General features: G+C 36.4%; 3 protein-coding genes across 7 annotated transcripts; 2 read left to right on the plus strand and 1 right to left on the minus strand.

Annotated features, from left to right (window-relative positions):
- Positions 1 to 4,656: 4,656 nt before the first annotated feature.
- On the minus strand, positions 4,657 to 12,537 carry LOC110798221 (uncharacterized ATP-dependent helicase C29A10.10c). Of its 5 annotated transcripts, none has more exons than XM_056838571.1 (11): positions 12,398 to 12,537; positions 12,229 to 12,300; positions 9,876 to 10,007; positions 8,462 to 9,004; positions 7,102 to 8,304; positions 6,590 to 6,914; positions 6,229 to 6,490; positions 5,870 to 6,068; positions 5,404 to 5,774; positions 5,171 to 5,308; positions 4,657 to 5,046 (listed from the first exon to the last, which is right to left on the minus strand). In XM_056838571.1, exons 3-11 carry the CDS (start codon positions 9,900 to 9,902, stop codon positions 4,998 to 5,000), a joined length of 3,117 nt encoding a protein of 1,038 aa, XP_056694549.1. In that variant the 5' UTR covers positions 9,903 to 10,007; positions 12,229 to 12,300; positions 12,398 to 12,537; the 3' UTR covers positions 4,657 to 4,997. The 5 variants fall into 5 exon arrangements, with proteins under 5 accessions (XP_056694549.1, XP_021859103.1, XP_021859097.1 ...); XM_022003411.2 differs by having other exon boundaries at positions 4,657 to 5,037; positions 9,871 to 10,007; XM_022003405.2 differs by having other exon boundaries at positions 9,871 to 10,007.
- Positions 12,538 to 14,052: 1,515 nt separating this feature from the next.
- On the plus strand, positions 14,053 to 16,533 carry LOC110797194 (uncharacterized). The gene has a single exon (XM_022002292.2). It carries the CDS (start codon positions 14,053 to 14,055, stop codon positions 16,531 to 16,533), a length of 2,481 nt encoding a protein of 826 aa, XP_021857984.2.
- A 30-nt stretch (positions 16,534 to 16,563) lies between these two features.
- On the plus strand, positions 16,564 to 23,011 carry LOC110796823 (uncharacterized ATP-dependent helicase C29A10.10c). Its single transcript, XM_056838572.1, has 8 exons — positions 16,564 to 17,063; positions 17,843 to 18,391; positions 19,098 to 20,222; positions 20,493 to 20,817; positions 20,890 to 21,371; positions 21,582 to 21,955; positions 22,095 to 22,217; positions 22,335 to 23,011. Exons 1-8 carry the CDS (start codon positions 16,938 to 16,940, stop codon positions 22,402 to 22,404), a joined length of 3,174 nt encoding a protein of 1,057 aa, XP_056694550.1. The 5' UTR covers positions 16,564 to 16,937; the 3' UTR covers positions 22,405 to 23,011.
- The last annotated feature ends 1,007 nt before the right edge of the window (positions 23,012 to 24,018 follow it).

Below are 24,018 nucleotides of genomic sequence, written 5' to 3' on the forward strand. Positions count from 1 at the left end.
GATACACTTGGATCTATGGGGGCCATATAAGGTTAAAAGCTTAGATGGAGCCTCTTATTTTTTGACTATCCTTGATGATCACAGTAGAGTTACTTGGACATACTTGTTAAACAACAAAATGCAGGCAGAAAAAGTCATATGTGAGTTTGTTTCTATGGTGGAAACTCAGTTTCATAAGAAGATAAAAAGGGTGAGATCAGATAATGGGTCTGAATTTGTCAAGCATTCTTGTTTAGTTTTTTTTGCCAGCAAAGGTATTGTCCATGAAAGAAGTATTCCATATGTTCCACAACAGAATGGAAGGGTAGAAAGGAAACACAGAAGTTTGCTTGAAATTGCTAGATCCTTAAGGTTTCATGCTGGTTTACCAAAGAAATTCTGGGGAGAGTGTGTTCTTACAGCTACATATTTGCTTAACAAAATACCCTCAAAGATCCTAGATTGGAAAACACCATTTGAGGTTATGTTTCAATCTTCTCCAGTCTATGACAAACTCAGAATATTTGGTTCTCTTTGCTTTGCTTGCAATATTGGTGTTAAGAAGGATAAGTTTGATTCCAGGACAAGGAGGTGTATTTTTCTTGGCTACCCTGCTGGTTTTAAAGGGTTTAAATTATATGATTTGGACACTCACAGTGTCTTTGTTTCAAGAGATGTGATCTTCTTTGAAACTATTTTTCCTTACAAACTATCTCATTTCTCACCTCATCCTATCCCTTCTCCCACTGATATAGTGCAATTTGGCACTAATAATTCTGACACCACTGATGTTTTTACACATCTTACTCCTCAATTTGATGAGCCATCTCCAAACCATACTTTTTCTCTTGATATCTCTTCTCCTGAACTTTCTCTAAACACAAATCATCAACCTTCATTAAACAACCTTTCTATCTCTCCTCATAATTCCTCTCCTGATTCTCCTCAAATTCAATCTGATCATTCTTCTCATTCTACTTCTCTTCTAACCCAGCCAACTAACACAGTTGTTAGACAATCTTCCAGACAGATTAAACCTTCCACTATTCTAAAGGATTTTGTTGGGGGTTACATTCCTCATAGGCATGTGGATCCATCCTCTAGCCATGAATCTCTTTCTTTCTCTGTAAATTCTTGTTTATCTGACACTGAGCTTGATGATTCTTGGCTGTTAGCTATGGCACTTGATTCTTTTGATACTTGGGAATCTCTTGCTTTTTCTGTCTTACCCTCTGGTAATGATCCCAAGTTTTATAATCAAGCTAAGAATGACAGCAATTGGGTGCAAGCCATGACAAAAGAAATTGATGCTCTTGAGAGCAATGACACATGGGAACTCACTCAACTGCCTGAAGGGAAGAAAGCCATAGGATCTAAATGGGTTTAAAGAACAAAATTAAATCCAGACTATACCATTGATAGGTATAAGGCTAGGCTAGTTGCCATTGGCTATCAACAGGTTGAGGGGAGAGATTTCACTCAGACTTTCTCACCTGTTGCTAAACTAGCAACTGTAAGAGTTGTTATTGCACTTGCTGCTGTCAGAGGTTGGGAGTTGTATCAATTAGATGTGAACAATGCCTTTTTGCATGGGTTTATTGATGAAGAGGTATACATGAAGCCTCCTCCTGGTTACATCAAGACTTCTTCAGGGGAAGTTTGTAAACTGAAAAGGTCACTTTATGGATTAAGGCAAGCATCTAGACAATGGAACAAAGAACTTAGCAAATTTCTGAGAACTTTACATTTTGAGCAGTCTAAACAAGATTACTCATTGTTTACTAGAACACTTGATGGGGAATTTCTAGTGATTCTGGTTTATGTGGATGATATTCTAGTTACTGGTACATCTGCATCTCAAATTCAAGAAGTAAAATGTGCCCTTGATCAAGCATTCACAATCAAAGATCTTGGTCAGTTATCTTATTTTCTGGGTATTGAGGTACACAGAACACCTAAGGGCATTTTTCTTTCTCAAAAGAAATATATCAATGATATTCTTAGAGATTCAGATATGGAAGAGTGTAATGCTGCACTTGCTCCTTTGCCTTGTGGTCTCAAGTTGTCAATTACAGAAGGGGAGTTATTGGATGAACCAAATGTGTATAGAAGACTTGTTGGAAGACTTTTGTATCTGGGGATTACAAGACCAGATCTCTCCTATTGTGTGCAACATCTCAGTCAGTTTGTAAACACACCAAGAGTACCTCACTTAAGAGCTGCACTTCATGTTCTCAAATATCTCAAGGGTACCTTGGATAATGGTTTGTGGTACTCTGCTGATTCTGGCATCAATCTGTCTGCATACAGTGATGCAGATTGGAGTTCTTGCCAATTCAGTAGTAGATCTCTCAGTGCATATGCGGTGTTTCTTGGCCACAACTTGGTTTCTTGGAAAACTAAGAAGCAACGCAGTGTTAGTAAGTCTTCTGCAGAAGCTGAATACAGAAGCATGTCAGCAACTGCCAGTGAACTTGTTTGGCTTCAAGGTCTGCTTGAAGATCTCCATGTGACTGTACCATTACCTGTTTGTATGCATTGTGACAATACCTCAGCAGAACATCTGGCTCAAAATCCCATGTTTCATGACAAAACCAAACACTTAAAAAGAGAAATGCACTATGTTCGTGAACAAGTTGAAAATGGATTCATCAAGACTAAGCATGTTTCTAGCTCCAATTAGCTTGCTGATCTTCTGACAAAGGCTCTTCCTTCCTCTCAACATCATCTTCTTTCTTCCAAGCTTGGACTTGTATCCAAAATCCAGCTTGAAGGGGGAGTATAGGAGAGTATAGGAAAGTCAAAGTCAACACTAGCATATTTATATTATTATTTTATTACAAGTTTGTTAGAGTTAGTTAGAGGTTTGTTGGAGATACTTTTAGCTTGTATATAAAGCTACCTTGAGCTCATTTTTCAGATTAAGAAAATCAGATTATAAACTCTATCATTGAGATTTCTTTCCCTCAATATTTTTCGTTTTCTTCTTCAATCTTACACACCAATATCATTAAAAACATTTAGCTTGTATGTCATCTCTAATAATATGTCATTTCTTACGTATATGGTTTTGTGATTTGATTAATGAAGTTATAGATTTGATTACAATCTAAGGTTCATCTATAAACAACAAATTACAAATAGGATGATATCAAATTTAAGGCATGACTCGTGCCGTCAAACAGATTAAAATAGAAGGCATGGCTCAACCCATTTGCAATTTTATAGTAGTAAACTAAATATTATCGATGCATATATTCCTTTCACATGCAATCCTTCAAATTGGCGTTTTAACATGCTCCTCTATTCTCATACTAATGAGAACTTTTGGCTTATTTGTCATAATTCAACTTAGACTTTGTTCTGTTCACCTGATATGGTCTGAGTTTTCTAATTTATGGTTTGGTCTGGTCTGGTCTAATCTGATCTGAATGTTTTATGTTTTGACATAGTCTGATATAATCTGATATGATCTGATCTAATAAATAATAAACATAAGGTGAAAAAAAAATAGAGCCTAAGAAGCCAGATAAGAGAGGTGCTCGATTTCTTTGAGTCTTATTTGACATTTTTCCGTAAAAAAAAGAATTTTTTCCTGAATTACTCCGTATTTACTAGTATCATTTAAAATAAAAACAAATAATTTTTTAAAGTTATTTTCCTTATTAAGTTGCATAAATCATCGCCAAATGTTATCCCCACTAAAAAGGGCAAAAAAGTTGAGAAAAATGGAATGAAAAAGAGATTAGGGGTTTTGACTTTTGAGTGTTTTCACTTTGAATTCAAATGGACTGTATTATAGGCCCTCATTACAAAGCATATTGGGCTGACTATCCATACCAATATCATCCAAGAAAACAAGTTAGGGTCATTCAGATTTGAACATCCATTACTCATTTAGCGTAAAATCAAGCCATACGAATATATGATCGATCAACAAAGTATGTTACGGAGTACGGAGTATATGAAAATGTCACATCACGCCTTGCAATGTTCTGAGGTGATAATGCCATGTTTTGAAATATGTTATACGTGCCTGGATATAAGGTAAACCGGTAAACCCTCTTATGAGTAGGAAAATGTAAAGATGGCTGTGGGTCGAGCCGGGCTTTGGGCCGAGCCCACAGACTGTGGGCCTAATCGGGTCGGACCCACGTTGTTTCGTGTCGTGCCGTGCTGAAAAGTTAAAAACAAGGCCTAGACCCGGTCTGTCATCTCGAAGGCTAATTTTACTAAATTTAGCGTGTTTTGTCGTGCTGGGTCGAGTCGTGCCGTGCCTTGTCGTGCTTTTTCCAAAAAATTAAGGCCCACGGCCCACTTATTCATGCCCGTGCCGAGCCGGGCGTTTTTCGTGCTGGGTCGGGTGGGGCTTCGGGCCGGCCAGGCCCACAACCATCTTTAAGGAAAATGCGAGGGGGAGAGGGGTGTTTGCGTCAATGTACATCACTACGTTGGTTACTCTAAAAAGTCTAGATACGTAACAAAAAAAAATAAAGTGTTGATGTATCTAGAAATATCTTAGACATGTGATGTTGAAATATGTATTACTCCGTATTAGATAAGTGTAGAGAAATCTAAAACGAGTATATACCAACTATATATAGGTTGTATGTGCATGAGTTGAGGGGTGGGCTAATCAAGGGAGCTCCCACAAAATATGAGGGATAAAAACACGAGTTCAACCAAAGAGATAAGTGAGAGATATGAACTCTCGTAAATATATTTGTACAATTCTTAAAACTGTTATATTACGTAGGCTACGTGACTCATTTTGAAGTCGGTTACAAAGCCATCAAGTACAAACCATAAAAGTTCTATGTTTATTCATGCAGGCCTAAGTGACTCATTTTGAAGTCGGTTACAAAGCCATCAAGCACAAACCATAAAAGTTGTATGTTGAGTTAAGCATTTAGAGTAGAATCCTTGACTTCCCCGCCGAGTTCAGTTTTTAACAGATCTCCCTGCAGGTCACCAATCCAGCACCCCGTCCAAACCACTCAACTCGTCCCTTACTTTGATTACCTTTGTACCGGTTTCCATACCGAAACAACATTGTTTCTGCAAAAGCTACACGAAATAAGATAAAGGAGCTAATTAATAGAGCGCGTATAAAAGGCAAATCAAAAGGGTTTAGTTATGGCACTTTTTGAGTGTTAGTATAAGGTTTCGATATTATGGAAGTAATAGTTACCTAGCTCTTGAACTCGGTTCTCCTCGATTGACACCTAAATTCATAGCAGCTAGCTGGTTCGACAAACAACTTGGAGGATTAGCCGTAGGAGCGCTATAATTAGGGTTAAGTGGCCATGACATTGGTACAACCAAGTTCCTGTAAAAACATATACACATATAACGCCTTGTATTTTAAAACAAAGGAAGTACTCCGTATCGGTTAATCAAAGAGAACAGAGTTTTATGACATACCCTTCAATAGATCTGTACTGGCAACGGTGCATTACTTCTCCAGTATAATTCCGAAACAAAGTACTAACATTCTTAGCAAGATATCGAATCCTCGAAGCTGGTAGTATATCCCAAACCTTGATAACCTGTGTGTAACTTGATTCTTCTTCAAGAATCTCCACTGCCCAAGCAAGATTTATGTTCTCGTCAACCTTGTATAGCTCTAACAATGCAAAAGCTAGGGGATCATCAATGGCAACAACATTAGCCGGTTTCTCAGAGTTGGAATGTCTCCAACCATCAACAATCTTGTGCAGCAGTTGTTTTGCTCGAATCTGACCCTTAACACTCATGTTTGATATCGATATTTTAAACTCGTTGCTAAAGCTAACCTGCATTAACAAATAACATGATAAACAATCCTTGATTTTACAGTTTTGACTGTTTTTGTTCAATGGATAGAATGATGATAAATAAACTATGTTACCTTCCATCTCGCTTTATCAAGATTCAGGTACCCAAAAAAGTCGCGTTTACTACTGCCAGCTAGTGTAGGTTGGTAAAGTTCTACGTCATCATATGCATCATAGAAACACCCTCGAGTTTTTGCATCGTCTACAAGGTTCTTCCACACCGATCCACTGTTGCCTAATGTACTCCCGCTGCCAACTATCCATAGACAGAACCTACATTATACCAGGCCAACTAAAACTGATTAGTATCAAGTAATGAACCGCATTATGATGAAGTTATAAACAAAACCTAGCTTAGAGGTTTTGTTATTTTTAATAAAATAAGTTCCGTTAAGTTCAGATGAGGGGTTTTTAGGATATATAGAAGTAGTACCTAGCCCTGGTAAGAGCTACATTTGTTCTCTGACAATTTGAAAGGAATCCAACTGATCCATTTACATTGCTCCGAACAGTTGAGATTATTATGATGTCTTCCTCGCCACCTTGGAATCCATCAACAGAGCGAATGTTGATGCAGAATTTATCCTTATGTTTGGTATATTTCTTGTCTAATTTTTCTTGCAGCAAACCTACTTGACCCTTGTAAGGTGAAATTACTCCTACACTCACCTTCTGTTTCGTGACACGATAATAGCCTGCATATATTGGAAGATCAAAATATATCAGATAATTCAGATCAGTAAGTGTATCAACTGAAAGACTATGTCAAGTACCGAAAACTGATCAGCCCTTACCTTTAAAGAGCTTATCAATAATCCGATCAACAACAGCTGCCTCTTCAAAATTTCTCGGGCTATGTCCTTTCTTGAAGTTCTCCCTTCCATCAGGTACATTAATGAAGGAATAGGATCCATACATGGCCCCCTTAAGAAAACTCTTAACATAGCTTTTTTCTCTGACGTTTGGTGCATCAACAATCTTGCTGTCATAGAACTGTTTATTCGGAAATAAGCTTATGGAAGGATGCATCCTATACTGAATGTTGAGAAGCTGCCTCTTCTTCCCTAACCTTGCTAGCCGTTGGAACAAACTCCTTCCAAAGTTCTTCTTTTCCAAAATCTAAGAAAATGAAAGAAAATCTTTAAGTTTTACAAGTTCAGGCTCTGTTATGTTGGACTTATTTTAGACAAAATAAGTCCACGTAATATAAGTTCAGGAAAAAAAGTTCAGAAAATTTCACACACAAATAAGTTTATTTTAGCAGAGAAATTCCTAACAGGAATGATGAAGAAATGTATTAGCTGACCTGGCTCTGAATCATGGCTGGAAGTTGTCGGTCATCACCTACGAGAACAGCATTCCTCAGACCTTGAATCTGTAACGGAATAGCTGACTCGCATTCTTTAAGCTGTGCAGCTTCATCTATGATCACCATATCAACAGGTGATTTCACATTGATGGAGCCTGAAGCAGTGCAAAACATCAAACGCGCATTCTCCAAGCAGAAAACTTTTATGCTTCCACTAATCCTTGGCTTAGGGAATCGGTCATAAAGAAACTTCAAAATAGCTAAGATTTCTCCCTTCGCCATCATAATCACTTCAGAGAATTGCCTAACATTGTTTTCTGAACTTTCGAGTGTCATTCTAAGCAGATAAACAAGCCTAATCATATGCTTAGCCACACTTAGTGGTAAGTGTGATGTTGGTAGATGAGTATACAGAGTCTCTGAACAAAACACTAAACGATTAGCTAAAGTGAAGAACGTCTTCCTCATAAATTCCTCATATGTCATGTATTCTTCTTCGATCTTTGTTTCTTGATTTTCATCACTTGTGCCGTTTCTTAATCCTTTCTTATCCTTGTCCTCATTTTCCTTCACTGTCTGATTAATGACTTTCCTCCATACCTTTGTATTGTTCTTTCTTTCTTGTACCTTCTCATCAATGTCAGACTTTCTGTTCTGTACTGAGTAAACATCATACCGTGCTTTGGGGTCTTCGAGAAAAGGTATCATCGTCTCTAAACTTTTCTTCCACCCTGTAAACGGTGAGAGACATTCATCAATTAATTTCACACGATACTTAAGAAATATGTCAACAAGCTCATCATGATCATTTATCTTCATCCTCTCTTCGTTTCCAAACAAGACTATGTCTCCTAACCCATAGGTGTCATATTCTTCGGACTCTAGGAATAGAGTTACAAGCTTTTTCGCAACCTGGATCACAGCTATGTTGGTGGGAGCACAAGTTAGAGTGGTGCAGAACTTCAGCTTAACTAGTAGATAAAGCAATGAAGCAACTGTCTTCGTCTTCCCTGTCCCTGGTGGACCCCAAATCAGCTTCACATTGTAATCCTGGTGTGAGCATTCTGCCAAACTAATACTGCTCAAAACAGCTCCTATCTGAGACTTGTTTAGTCCAAATGAGTTTATAAAATTTGAAATTTTTGATCCCTTATCATTCAAGATTCTTTCCGGGTTGCAAAGGGGACAATTATCATCCACCTGAGAATAACATACAAGTACGATCATGAAGTAGGAATTAGATTCAAGAAACACCCAATACAGTAAAAAAAAAAAGTAAGTTCAGATAAGTTCAGAATGGAGCCTTACGGTAAAAAATACAAGTGCATACATTCATAATGTAAATAGGTTTACCTACCGAAGAGTTATGTTGTAGCACCTTCTGAATTAGACCCAACCTTTTACTTTGAGGATCAGTATTAAGTGCCTTCCATATTCTCAGGTTGGTGGTGATATTCATCAAGTAGGTAACATAAAGTCTCCCATTGCTCTTGGTAAGTGACTTGCGATCAATCTTCTCAGACGATAATATCTCAAATGTTTTCTCCACTTCATTCGATCTTGTGACAAATGCAAAATGAAAAGAGTTATCTGGTTTGAGTAAATCTCCTACATTTCTAGGCCTCCGATTAGTGATAGCAAAAAGGTCACCAGACTCCGGCTCATAATGTACGTCTTGATTATCAAAATCACTAATCTTTTTGGTCAAGATGTCATAGTATAAGTCTTTAGGAGGCTTATAATTGTCAGAATACCAAATACCAGATATCTCACATGCAGGGGCATGGCTGATAGATTCCAAGCCGGAGTAATATTCAGCGCGAGTCTCCTCTATAAGAGGCCACTTGAATGAGTTGCAGTAATTAGCAGTTGATGAAAATGTGTCCGGTATCTGTTTTACCTGTATAGCCAATGTGATTTCAGAAGTTACCAAAAACCAGTAAACATATCAACAAGAAAACCATTTCAATCATAGGTCTTAATACTGCTTAAAATTGACTAAATCTCCCTTTGGTTCGCGCTTGTAAGTTGTAACTAGACGACTCTTTAAACGCTTTTTATACAAACAAAGGAGATAATATGCTCAAATTATTGGAGGACAGAGCTTATGAGTCATACGGTCATACCATGAAATTATGGTCAAGAGTTGTGGAGCATATACAGAGGAAATATATATAAGCATTTCAGAGAGCCAATTTGGGCTATGATGAGACAATCTACCGGAGTATAAATGATAAACTCACTGGGCCATATACAAGCGAAGAGATTGACCTGACGAGTTCCATTCTAAAACCAATTGGTGATAGACTGATAGGTGGAGTAGCTCACCAATATATCTTATATGTTAATCAATTTCCTCTATTTAGGCATTTCGGAGAGCCAATTTGGGCTATGACAGGACAATCTTCCATAGAACGGAGTATTACAGACGAGGAAGAAAAATATGGGCATGAAATTCATTGATCAAAAGAAGGCTTAAGATAAGGCGCCTAAGAGATTAGCTTTGGTAGCATTGACAAAAGAAAGGTTTAAACAACGTAAATTTATAGACATTTTTAAACATATGTATAAGACATGAAAACAAAGACTAAAACTTGTAATAACCAAAGAATGTCTAAGCACAAGAAAAATTGTAAATAACCAGAAAACATGACCAGAAAATACACCTAAGATGAATTAAAAACACGTTGTAACAATTATATATTGAAACAAAGGCGAAATTATATAGGGAAATAATCACAGAGAAAAAAATCAGTCTGTACTTACCTTACCCGAGTAGAGTTTATCGTTATGAACATCTTTGATAGACCACGAAAATACCAACTTTAAAAGGTCCGGGTATCCTCCTCCTTCCTTCTTTCCAGTACTGGGATTCATCATTTTCAAACTTGAATTATTGTCAACTGCAGAAAAATAACGTGAAAAAATTAATTTAAATGACTAATTCTTGTTTAGTTTCATTTTTTTGCCTTTGAAAACTCAAACAGAAAGCAACATTTTTCTTTTGCTAATTCAAATAGAGGGTTATACATTATGATTCTCCAAGGTGCTTTACTTGGACGACTTAACGTAGACTTGCTTTTATAATTACCTTCTTTATCTTTTTTAATTTTACTGTAGATTTTAGTACATAGGAATTGAAACAGTTGTTTACATGGTCTATCACCTTTTCCTGTTGTGTGTTGGCAAAAAAAGGGCACCTATAGGTTATTTCTTTCTCCGTTTCGTAATTGATATATTCCGATGCTGGAGAAAACTCTTATATGTACTCGGGTGCATTTAAAAAATAGGTTTGTTTTAGACCCGATCAATTGATATGTCATTTTGTTAACTATACTAAAAGTACCTTGGATCTTTTCTATATTACGGCATAATCCTAGATAAAAATCGAAAGAAGCAAAGATTGTTGTGAAATGTGTATTTCGATTAAAACATTAGTCCGTTTATACTTTGTACTCCGTACTACGAGTGAGAAACAACTAGAACGAGAAAAAGTGAAAACCACTCTTCAATTGCCACATAGCCCCATCCTGACCCATTTTTTTCCGGCGATGTAAACAATGATCGTCTCAGTTATCATGCCGTCATATAGTAAGAAAAAAAGTTTGTAGCTAAGCAATAGTAATTAGTGATGTGACGACAACCAAGTCTTTTTATAATCTAAATTTAATACATTATGATCAATTGTGACTTTTGGACCATTTTCCACCCATCTTCATTCTCTTTATTCCCCTAAATTTGTAGAGCCTTGATTATTTTTAATAGGCTTTTGTTTAATTGGTAGTGTGTGGGATTAACTTTCTTATGATTTCTTAATTGCATTAGATCTTCATCAATCTTAATGACTATAGAACTAATATCGGATCCCTACATGGATACTAACAAGAAAGTGTTAGCTCTCGAAAAGCCGAATAAAACATATGATACTTCTCCATACCTACAAAAAGAAAGATTTTTTTTTTTCCTAAATGACTTTGGGGTCCACAGATAGAAGATGCAATGAAGCTTCAAAAGTCAAAAGTCAACCATTTATTTAGCAGCTCTTTTTTTTGGGGGGGGGGGGGGGGGGGGGGGGAGGCTGAATGGCTATGCTAAAGTCCACACGCACAATTGCACAAATGCCCAACTGCAACACCATTGATTAATGACTAGACATTGATTTTATGTACTGTCCTAAAATTGTAGGCGAAGAATTAGCATGAACTAGGTGTGAAATTTGGGACTTGCATACACAACTCAACATCTTGGAATTTGGGACTTACTAATGAACCATAGAGTGTATGAACCATAGAGTGTACAAATACTATTGTGCATCCGGGTACAGGTTAGGCGCTCATTTGACTTCCACTCAGTTTGAAAGGTTTAAAATACGTAAAGAAAGTTTCACCAAGTGCTATTAGGTGCACGATAGAGATCTTCTAAAATTTCCATACAAAGTCCACAACAGACAGAAACAAAAAGAAAATGAAGGTTGAATGCAGCGGTGGATCTTGAACAGTTTACGAGGGGGCCGGTTGAAAAAAATTAAGCGATATATTATGAAATTATATAATTATATACAAATTTTAGGGGGCCGTAACTAAAAATATACTACAAAATTTTCCGACCGGAGGGGCCGGGCCCACCCCTAACATAACTAAGATCCGCCCCTACTTGAATGCACCTTTAAAATTGAGAAGGTAATCAAATCAAAACCCTCTAAACAATCAAATTGATTTTATGGTAACATGTATTACTCGGATTTTTCAATTAATTAAAAATTAAACACGTATCTCTAATAGAGTAGTAGTAATTCAAACTATTTGTCGCAGCTAAGCTAGGGTTTTAGTGTTTTAATTTCAAAAGCACCTACAACTGTTACCAAATGGCAAATGCAATCCTTCAAAAACCCCATGATTTTACCTAAAATGCTCAAAACAGAACAAATAAAAGGAAGAACAGAACAGAACAGGGCATGCAATATTGCAATTCTAATTGATCACATTAATTCGTCCATTAAACCCTACCTCGACAAAAAAACAAACATTAAACATTTAAACTCCCGCATGGAATTCAATAAATTATTCAATTTTAATCAAGAGAATTAAATGAACCCAGAAAAATAATCAAAGAATAATTAATTACCTTGACTTCTCCTCTTACCAGCAATCTTTACGCTTTTTACCACAGATGATGAGCAAAATTCATAATCTCAGCCTTCGAAAGAAAGAGATGAAAATTCAACTAATTATAAATTCAATTGCTAATAATTAAGGAATAATCCAAAAAATTGAAGAAAATTTAGAGGAATTACCATGGAGAGGAGGAAGTATCGAAAGAGAGAGGGGGAAATGTATTGAGCGCGCCAAAGACTTAAAGTCGTCACAGTTTTTGTAAGTTTGAGAGGTGAAAACTGTGAGAGTGTTGTTTTTTGCTAAAATAAATGGAGATGAGTGGTGGGCTAGGTTAAAGTATGATCATACGGACACGGATACCGGAATAAAAATGGTTACAAATGCTACGGAGTAAAAATACCAACTCCAATGTGACGTAGGAAATAATTAATTACTTTTCTTTTTTCCATGCTGATGTGGACGGTATGGAGAAAAATAAGTTAGAAAGTGGCGTATTTTGGAAATTATTGGATCTTCAAGCAATATTAATTGAAGGAAATCGCTCATTATAAAATCCTTAACCAGTCCTTGCCTTTAATTAGAGCAAAATGTGTTTTATGCACCCCGGTGTACAATTTTCATCGTGTACCCCGTTTTTAAATGAACATATAGTTCAAATTTAAAGAATATATCATTCATACGCAAATAACAAATAGTAAATGAACATGTTCCATATAGTTTAAATCTAAAGAATCTATACTTCCTCTGTTCCTTAAATAATTTTGACTTCGTGCTTCCCAACATACGACTTTGACTTTGATTATGTATAAGTAAAAATTATAAAAAAATTGATATTTAAAAAGTGTATATCGATACGAATCGAATATAATTCTACCTGATTATATAGCTTTTTACGTATATATTACAAAAGATGGTCAAAGACACAATGTGGATAGTGTAAAAGTCAATATGGTGCGGTATTTGTGGAACGGAGAAAGTAATAAAATGTTCCACTTGTACGCATACATTGAAATCATTCTCCATGTTCATTAGGTATTAAATGAATGTTAATCGGGGTGCACAATAAACATTGTGCACCCGAGTTTATAATCTAAATTGCATAATTAGGGTACGCGGGTTGAGATAGTTAGTCACTTATATCGGCGATAGACGCTTTAGAACAACTCGATCTAAAAGTTAGATACAAGATGGTGTAAATAAATTTGCCACATCAAATTTCTAACTAAAATGGTCTTAAGATAAAAAAAAGTTTCCCATCGGTACTTTCAACTTTATAACTCCCTATAATATTTTATTTAATATACACTTTTATTTATTTGTTTTACCTTTTTCATATTTTCTTTTCTGCCCGCTAATTGCTCAAAAGAGCTACAATATCTTGATAGTTGATTACGTAATTGCAATTTTTTTTATAACCAATTGCTCTCCCAAAAAAATTATCAATTGAAATAAAACATTTTTTACTTTATAATTCAATTTATGCATTACGATAAGCTAGCACCATCATTAGAAAATGGATTACCCCATTAATTAACTAACCAACCAGTATCATAGAATTAACTACCCCATTACCAAATACATAAGCCAATTCCAATCATGTCCTTAAATTAAGGACCCCTAATCCATTTATTTTGAGCAGTTACTTTCAACAACAACCTCCCCTTGATTTTATAATTACCCTGTGAAGTACTGTAATTTAATTTTCACTGTATTTTTTTTCAAGTTGAATATATTAAGACGTGCCTTATCTCGAAGAAGCATGTCCCTCACCTAGTTTGTAAGTTTACTTTCCTCCATTTTCCACGGAAACCGCATCAAACTCATCCTCCCGGATATGGTAGGAGAGACGCAAAATGCATTTGTACCTGGTCGAATGATGATAGACAACTGTTATATAGCTCATGAAACTATCAATAGTGTGAAAAAACGAAAGAAAGGGGGCAGATTTGAGGCGGTGTTAAAGGTGGATCTTAGCAAAGCGTATGATCGAGTAAGATGGGATTTTATTATTGGTATTCTGACCAAAATGGAGTTCCCGCAACTATGGATACAATGGATTACAAAGTGTATTTCTACGGTTTCGTATGCAATCCTCGTAAATGGTGAACCAACAGCTCAAATCAAGCCGGGAACAGGCCTTCGACAGGGCGACCCCCTCTCCCCTTATCTTTTCATTCTCTTAATGGAGGTTCTCTCGAAGAAAATTATGAAACTGGAAAGTCAGGGTATTTTACAGGGAATTAAGGTTTCAAGGAATGCTCCCACGATAAGCCACCTCTTTTTTGCGGACGACGCAATTTTTTGCTTCAAAGCCACACCTCCTTCGTGCCGCGCAATAAGAGGTTGTATTGAGGATTTTTGCTCTATTTCGGGGGAGATGATAAATTTTGACAAGTCCACAGTACTTTTTAGTCCTAACACCCCAAGGAGATTTATCCGTATTCTTCGCAGCCCCCTTGGAGTAAGAGTGAAAGATGAGGTTGGAAACTACCTTGGTTGCCCAATGGACGTCGACGGCCGATCCTCTGCTAAATTCCAGAGTATTGTGGACAGGATAAATGAGAAAATTGGATCCTGGAAATTTGCAAGAACCAGCCAACCAGGAAAACTACTTCTCATTAATAGTATACTGGTGGCAATGGCCTCCCACATATTATCCATCTACTCTTGTCCGAGTCTAATAGCGAAGAAGATCAACTCTAACCTTCTTAAATTTTGGTGGGCTACTTCCAGTTCAAGGAAACCGATTTACTGGCGAAAGAAGGAGCTTCTGTACCACCACAAAGGGGAAGGAGGAGTGGGAATAAAGGAAATTGGCACCCTCAACTTGGCCCTCCTAGCCCGTCAAAGCTGGCGAATGTATTCCAACCCACGACTGCTAGCAAGCAAGCTCTTCAAAGGCAAATATGGAGGGGACCCAATCTCTCTGGGATACAGAGACACTACTCCAAGATCATGTTCGTGGGCTGCAAGAAGCTTAATCAAGGCATCCAACTCGCTGAAGGACGGTGTTCGAACTCGAATTGGAAACGGGGAGACAACCAGAATCACTCAAGATACATGGGTTGGCAACTCTAAGCTGAAAATGAAGAATACAAGTTCAAATGATGTCAGACAATTAACCACAGTTGCACACTTGATGACAACAGAGAGAAGGTGGAATGCACCGCTTATATGGAGATGCTTCCAGGAGCAAGAAGCAAAGTTAATCATGGCTACGCATATACCAAGTGACTGTGTCCAGGATACCTACCAGTGGGAGTACACAAAGAATGGTAAATATACTTTTAAATCAGGTTACTGGCACATCCAGAGCAAGACCAACGCCCCCCCTTTAGGCACTGATAAATTCTGGGCGAACATGTGGCGTTCGAGCCTTCTCCCTAGATGGAAGCACTTTATTTGGAAGCTCATCCACAGAGCCCTCCCTACAAAAACAAACTTATGCAAAAGGGGGATCGATATCGAAGTGACATGCCCCTTCTGTAAGGGTCAAACGGAAACGGACTTACATATTTTTCGACTTTGCCCAACTGCGCAAATGGTTTGGCGAGCAAGCCCATTGGGCATTGTTTCCGAGTCTCAGGCTATGGTCCCTATGCAAACTTGGTTGAGAAACTTCCTCAATCTTTTCTTCAACCAAGACGGAAAAGACGATTCAAGAGCAGTTCAGTTAACAGCCACCCTTTGGGCCATCTGGCTACACCGAAACGACATCATTTTTTGTGGCGTGAGTGTAAACCCAAATAGAATTTTGGAGGTAGCACAGTCACACGTCCATTCTTGGAAGGAAGCACAGAAAGCAAAACTGATGCAGCAACAACATTTAAATTGGAAACAACCTGGAGAAATCAACTTGACTAAGATTTCAATGTGGAAAGTAGGGAAGTGCAGCAACCTGGGTTTCTTCTCTATTTTAGTGGATGCAGCGTGGAACAGAAAGAAGAACTCAAAACAGAAACAATGGGAAGCAGCTGTAGCATGGGCAGAAGATGACAACCAGACCATTAGCTGTTCAGGCGCCAAGAGGATCTTTGCACAAGATGCCTTACAAGCGGAATGCTACGCAATCTTGGAGGGAATCAGAGTTGCTAGTGGGCTTGCGCGCAACGTAATTCTCAAAACAGATTGCAAGGTAGCTGTGGAGGCAATACGGAATGAAAATCAAGCCCACTCACACATAGCAACTATCATCAGTGACATTCGCAAGGAAGCAACCATGCTAGACTTCTTTGTATGTTTAAAAGTTAGTAGGAATGCTGTAATTAAGGCCCATAATCTTGCCCAGCAAGAGAGAAAAGGTCTTGGGTTATAGTTTGTGATTGTTTAGCTGTCAAAAAAAAAAAAAAAAAAAAAAAAAAAAAAAAAACTCTTTAAGCTGGGGTTTACCTTTTTTCTTCTTTAATTAATTTTGGACCATTTGGTACTATTTATGTTCATTCTTTAACTTTTTCTTTTTATTGATGTGGAAACTTCATTGTAGGAACATACATAATACTCCCATGACCTAGTCAACCTCGTACGGACATTACATTAATTTCACCAAAATAATTCTTTACTTTTTCTTTGCTACGAAGCTAGCTTTCTTGTTGGATTGTTTCACACATCACACCTCAGATTTTCTATATTTACACAGATCATTTTTCAAAAGTTGTTTGACACATTACAATTACAATTTTTTTTTTAAGGAGACCTTCGTTCGATCTATATTATTCAACAATGGTGAAGTCTACTTGCCAAAAGAATAAGATGGAAGCCGCGGCAGCAAGAAGAACAAGCTTTCTAAACATGGTGTTTTCTTGGTCTTTACGAGACGTGCTCAACAAAAATCTTTACAAGGATAAGGTATCATTTTTACAACCATATAATTTCCAATTTACTATAAACTTAAGAAATATGTCATGTTATATGCCCTATCCATCAAGGGCGAATGTGGGTTATAGAAAAGTAAAAGGAAAAAAAAAATGCCATGAACTAACTAAACAAATGTAGAGTTGTAGGCCAATGATTTGTATTTCAAAGTTTTAATGGAGGGTCATGGGTTCGAGATAGTATAGTTAGATATTATCTTCTTTTATGACATCAATTTTTTGCATGGTACGGAGTATTTCTAAAAAAAAAAACTAATTTTATTTTACTCTATACCTCGGGTTACAAGTTCTTATTAGAAAATGTCTACTTTATTTCAAAATCCTGGATAAACCAATGCTATACATCCTATAAAAATTAATTTTTTTTAATAATTTCTTGAAGAAGGAATTAGTCTAGCCCGCTAGTAGAACGTGCAGTCCTGAAAATGGTGGGAATGGGTATACATTGCATTATTGTTGAATTGGATATTCAAGCAACAATATCAGAATTGTGGCTTTATTCTTTTTCCTTCTTAATTATAATGAAATGCATATATATTTGATCCACACATAAAATTTCTAACATAATAATAATGTTGATTTAATTCATTTGAACCCCCCTAAAAAAGGGTTTTTTTCCACTAGTAATTATCAATCAATTCTAAGATTTTTCTCGTTTAAAACAAAGTTACTGATATAATCAAAATCTTCATATACAATCAGTAAATGTTCTTTCTTGGTTCTGACATCTTAACATATCTTTATGCTAAGCAGATAAAGAAGGTACCTGACACGTTCTCTTCAACTGATCATTATCTCAGCTCATTCAAACATCTACTGAAAGAAGAGATTCGAGCAGAGTTTTCTGCTGGTGTGGAATCTATAGCACAATCCCCTGCATGTGAGATATCAAAAGTCAGAATTTCTAAGCATCACAAACCCCCTAAAAGCTTATACTATGAGATCATGAAAAAAGATATAAGAGAAGTAGAGAAAAATAGTGAACATAATTATATGCTACAATCTGGTGATCTTATAGTTTTGACAGATATGAGGCCTCGAAGAATGGAAGATTTGATCAGGGAAAAAGATAATCTGTTTCTTTTCGCCTTTGTTGCATCATCAAATGTAGATGAACCTTGGATTCAGATATTTTCCTCAAAGGAGTTTGAGCCTAAGTTGACAACCAAGAAACATGGAAGGTTTTTTGCTACTTTCTTGATGAACATGACTACTAGTTTTAGGATATGGAGTGCTTTGAATCCTGATCCTAAGAGCTCAAGTATGGGTCTTATTCAGAAGGTTCTGCAGTATGACTCCACTGTAAGGCTCCGTTATATTCAACTTATTTTGTCTGAACTTATATGAACTTATTTCAACTAAAAAAACTTATTTTGTCTGAAATAAACTTAGTTTAGTTGTATGTGAAAATGTATGAAAAACTTATTTTTCTTGAGCTTATATTAACTGAACTTGTTTGAATAAGTCAAAATAAGTCGAAAAGAACATAGTTAAGTGTAAATGTTTGTCTGTATTTCTAGCATTTTTGGGAACAATATTACATTATACTAAAGCAGACACCAGAAGCAACATGTGTCACCTCATGGTGAAAATTTTCCCACCAAAACTTTTCTTATTATTTTTATTTATTTATTTATATATCTCAATTAACTTTTATGGAAAAGATTCAGTTTTTGACTAAAATTTTATCTTTCCTATTTATTTGATTTTCAAATATAAATATTCACCTATAATTAATTTTATTCTCACAAATAACATTTGTAAAATCATAAAATATATCATAACTTTATTAATCTTTTGAAAATTTACAAGATCGTTTGTACTTCGTAATACCTTAATTTTCAACAATTCTTTTATTACTCATACATTTTACGACATTTTTTTTTGAATAATCTAGTAAATAAAATCTCAGTTTCTGATTTTTAAGAGGTACTTCTGACATCCTTTAGAACCCTGAATTCTACTGATAAACATGTTCGTGCCTTCTTTTGTGCATTCTGAATAACAGGTGGATGATGATTGCTCACTTTGTGTCAATGAAAAACCCTTCAATGTCAAAGGGTTGAATGTGTTCGATCTTATAAGCACATTGGGATTAGATGAGTCTCAACAAAAGGCTGTTCTGAACACCATTTCCATGAGAAATTGCTCACATCAGAGCAACAATGTGAAGCTGATTTGGGGGCCACCTGGGACAGGAAAAACAAAGACAGTTGCTTCATCGTTGTTTGTACTACTCAAGCTAAAATGCAGGACACTGACTTGTGCACCCACCAACATAGCCGTGGTTCAAGTCGCTAACAGGCTCGTGAGGATATTCCTAGAGTCTAACGGTGAACTCGACACTTATGGGTTAGGAGACATAGTCCTGTTTGGGCATGAAGAAAGGATGAAGATAAATGATCATGATGAGTTAATGGATGTGTTTCTTGATTATCGAAAGGAAGTTCTTGGTGAATGTCTTGAACCACTTCATGGTTGGAAGGGTACTCTTGAGTCCATGAAATCTTTTCTTGAAGATCCCCAAACGCGGTACAATGATTACTTGCAACAACACGAAGTGGAAGATGAGGAAAATGGTAGTAAGAAAAGAATTGATGGAGTGAAGAAAAACAAAGTGAGTGATATGGTACTAAAGACCGAAGATTTAATGATATTTGAAGAGTTTTTCAAGAAAAGATTCAGCGTTTTAGCTGATCGTTTAGTGTATTGTTTGAAGAATATGTATACTCACCTGCCAACAACATCCTTACCTCTAAATGTGGCAAAACAGATGATTAGACTTGTTCATGTGCTTAAGACTATTACAAATGCAAGGAAAAAGGTTTCTGATCATAAGAACTTGATGATGAAGAGGGAAGAAATTCTCTGTATCTTGAATTATCTAAGTGATCAGTTCCCTAAGCTGAAATTCAAAGGAAGTGTGCACGAATTCTGCCTGTCAAATGCAAGATTACTGTTCTGCACTGCTTCTGCCTCTATAAAAGTGAGTAAAAATGTTGAAATGGTTATCATAGATGAAGCTGCACAGCTTAAGGAATGTGAATCAATGATTCCTTTACAAGTTCCTGGCCTTAAGAATGCTGTTCTTATAGGCGATGACAGACAACTTCCGGCCATGGTTCAGAGCAAGGTAAGATTTAGGCTATGCCCTGTTCACCTTATTTCCACTTAATTCAGGAAAAATAAGTTCATTAAAATTAAGATAAAATAAGTTCCTGAAAAATAAGGGTTGACCAAGTACTATTTATAACTAAAATAAGTTTAGATAAGTTGAGATAAGTTCAGATAAGATAAGTAAAAGTCAGGTGAATAGAATGCACCCTAAAATTTTCTTTTATCTCCCAAATATTCATGCTTTTGATTAATTCTTACACTAACACTGTCAGTTTTACATATGCAGGCTTTGGGAGATTTGAACTTTGGAAGGAGTCTGTTCCAGAGACTAGCGAAAATAGGGAAAAAGAAGCACCTTCTCAACATTCAGTACAGGATGCATCCTTCCATAAGCTTATTTCCAAACAAGGAGTTTTATGAGAACAGGATCATAGATGCACCAAAAGTTGAAGAAATAAGCTATTCTAGGAGCTTTCTAAAAGGGGCCATGTACGGATCTTATTCTTTCATCAATGTATCCAGAGGAAAGGAAGATTTTGAAAAAGGACATAGTCCGAGAAATATTGAGGAGGCGGTTGTGGTTGATCACATTGTTGCAAAGCTCTTCAAAGGTAAGAGTATTATTGTATTTGTACAAAGCTCTCATACATTCAGTAACTTTGTGAATCTGCTCGAAAATGCAGGACTAGATTTCAAGAAACAGAAGTTGACAGTAGGAGTAATATCACCTTACAAAGGTCAAGTATGTCTGATTCAAGAAAAGATTGGCAACAAGTATGCTAATTATAAGGAAAACTTTGCTGTCAATGTTCGTTCTGTTGATGGATTTCAAGGTGGTGAGGAAGATGTTATAATCATCTCCACAGTTCGATGTAATGGAAATGGATCAGTCGGTTTCCTGTCTAACCATCAGAGAACTAATGTTGCTCTAACAAGAGCAAGGTACTGTCTGTGGATAGTAGGGAATTGGACTACATTAGCCAAAAGTGGATCAGTTTGGAAGAAAGTTGCGATTGATGCCAAAACACGAGGGTGCTTCTATGATGCAGATGATGACTTACACTCTAAACAAGCTAAAACAGGATCCTTAGCAAAGATTAACCAATTATCAGTATCTAAACCAGACTTTTTCGGTTCCCTAAACCTTGGGAAAGCAAAATGGAAGGTATACCGTATATAGTTAAAACTCTGTTCTGTTCACCTTATTTTCACTTATTAAGATAAGTTCAGAAAAATAAGTTTTTAACAGTTCTAATCGATAAGTTCAGGAAAAAAAAGTGAATAAAATGTATCCTTACGCAAATTTCATTTTTTTCTGTTTTCTTCAGTGATAATCATGAGTTTCATAATATGGTGAATTCCTTACTAATTGCAGGTTTTCTTTGCCGATGCTTTCAAATCCTCAATAACTAGTATAAGCAGCAAGAAGTGTCAGAACAAAGCGCAGAAAAAGCTGAAGAAAATAGCTGATGGATGGCGGCTTCAGTCCAACACTAAGGAAGCAGAGAAGTGTGTTGCTACTTGTGGCATCGCGCCTGAATTATTGGAGCTGTACAAGGTTAAAGAACAGTTATATCTCGTTTGGAGTGTTGACATCATACAGGAGGAATCCAAGTACACTCAAGCTATCAAAGTTTGGGACGTTTTACCAGCTTCCAAGATTCCAAAACTAGCCAAGGAACTTGATATACTGTTTAGCAAATATACATCAGAATTCATGAATCGATGCAAATATAAATCTATTGAAGGGTAAGTATTACACTATACTTCGTATATGTTTTCATAAAGATCGAGTAGGTCTTCTGTCACATGGCCTATCTAATGGAACATTTTGGTCAGACTAGTGTTCTGTTACGCTAATGTTCTGTTACATTATCTATGTATGCAGGGACTTAGTATTACCAATGTCATGGCAACTGCATTCTGTTCTCAGTGCTGAGAATCTGTCAGACCAGTTTTCTGTTATGAATATAAGGGATGATAGACAAGAATCGAGTACTGGATCATTGAGGTAACTATATACATGATTTTGTTTTCATTTTTTGCATGGAGTATAAATATATGTGTTGCATTTGCCAATGCACATTGCGTTGAACTGGTCTTTTATGTTGGCTAATGCGACTTGTAGGGATAATATGAAGGCTGGAAGTGGAATCAGTTCTAGTTCTAGACGGAGAAGGCGAGCAGGAACTGCTTGATGGTTGTCGTAGATATGGATAATATGTCAGTGTAAAGTACGTACAACTAGGTACACTCGAGGTGTATAATAGATGGCCTAATATCAAGTTGTGGTGTGTAATACTCCCTCCGTCCCGGAATACTTGACCTGTTTTCCTTATCGGGCCGTCCCTTAATACTTGAACTGTTTCTATAAATGGAAACATTCTAACAATATTATATTATTTCTCACTTCACCCCTATTAACCCACCTACCCCCTACTCCATACAAAAAATAATTAAAAATTCAACCCTTACTCTCCCCCAACCCCACCCTTTACACATTTCCCACTAACTACATTAAAATAATACCCCACTATCAACTACTACCTATTAAATTAAATAAGTCAATTCAAGTCCCTTAAACTCTGTGCCGGTCAAACCGGATCGAGTATTCCGGGACGGAGGGAGTATAAAGTAGGTAAAAAGTTATGAATAGTATAGAATATGAATATACAATTGTTGACTAATTAAGTTGATAAGATATTAACTTTACATTTTCATACGTGTCACACATACGTTATTAGTAACGTTTGTAATAGATTAGTATAGGTTATTAGAACATATAGGTGCACCCTCTCACATTTTCCCTTATTACATGTGAGGAGAAAATGTAATAGGGGATCACCCATGGACCTAAAATACTATTGGGTCCATGGTGCGTCCGGGTGCACCTAATAATTTTACACTACGACAGAAAATGCTTTTAAGAGCGCTTAATAATGCTTTTAACAGCGTTACTTGAAGCGATGTTGATGGATCCACTATTAAAAGTAAAAGGTACCTTTAATAGCGTTTTTCAAAAGCATTGTCATATGTAATATTAGGATAATTCAAGTTTTTTTTTTCATAGCACATTATAAGCGTTATTAAAGAAACGCTGCTAAAAATTTGCCGCCATCTTTTAAATTATTTTCTAATAGCAAATGTATATGAAGCGCTATCAAAGTTTTTTTTATATATATTTATAATATACCTAAAAATATTTAATTTTTTGCCACAAAATAACACCATATATGGAAGAATAGTAAATAGTTGAAAATCAATTTTCAAACCTCAATTAAAAGAATTTTTGCAATTGTCACCCTAATAAAACCGATTACATTTTGTAAGCATCGGCTTTAATTAAATTTCAGACGCAAACTATAAGTTTTTGGAAAGGAAGGCATTAATTACTCTGCAATTGGGAAAGTGGAGAGTTTTTTTTTCCAATTTGAAAGGAAATAGATTAGGAAAGGGAAAAGAAAATCAATGATGTCATATATTAATTTAGGCGGGAAAATTTTTAGTGTGAGGCTATCACGTGAACAATATAATAATTGTTCCGGTGTTGTAAAGATTGAAACAATGGGCTTCGAATGAAGGCCCTCTTTGTATGTGTTGAAGATCTTGCTTGCTTGAATGAGTGGAGTCCGAATTCACCTGCACAAGAGCAAAGTCACTAGCCTCGGGGGTGTTTCCGAGGAAAGCCCCTCCGATGCCTAAGTAAGAACGATGCTCGGATTCTAGAGAGAAGTTCTCTAGAAGAGTAGTCTTAAGGCGATAGATTGGACGTACCTTGAGGTGTGAGCCTTGGCGGCCTATTTATAGTGTTT

This window comes from Spinacia oleracea, chromosome 3 (assembly GCF_020520425.1).
Source record: "Spinacia oleracea cultivar Varoflay chromosome 3, BTI_SOV_V1, whole genome shotgun sequence".
NCBI lineage: Eukaryota > Viridiplantae > Streptophyta > Magnoliopsida > Caryophyllales > Amaranthaceae > Spinacia > Spinacia oleracea.

Excerpts from the sequence above, each read along its gene's own strand:
- LOC110798221 (XM_022003405.2), bottom strand. The coding sequence starts at position 9,984 with ATGATGAATCCCAGTACTGGAAAGAAGGAAGGAGGAGGATACCCGGAC. Across the intron at positions 6,915-7,101 it reads CAGCCATGATTCAGAGCCAG|ATTTTGGAAAAGAAGAACTT; the intron begins GTCAGCTAATAC and ends TCATTTTCTTAG. Across the intron at positions 6,491-6,589 it reads TATTGATAAGCTCTTTAAAG|GCTATTATCGTGTCACGAAA; the intron begins GTAAGGGCTGAT and ends CAATATATGCAG.
- LOC110797194 (XM_022002292.2), top strand. The coding sequence starts at position 14,053 with ATGGTAGGAGAGACGCAAAATGCATTTGTACCTGGTCGAATGATGATA.
- LOC110796823 (XM_056838572.1), top strand. The coding sequence starts at position 16,938 with ATGGTGAAGTCTACTTGCCAAAAGAATAAGATGGAAGCCGCGGCAGCA. Across the intron at positions 20,818-20,889 it reads TGTTGCAAAGCTCTTCAAAG|GACTAGATTTCAAGAAACAG; the intron begins GTAAGAGTATTA and ends TCGAAAATGCAG. Across the intron at positions 22,218-22,334 it reads TCGAGTACTGGATCATTGAG|GGATAATATGAAGGCTGGAA; the intron begins GTAACTATATAC and ends TGCGACTTGTAG.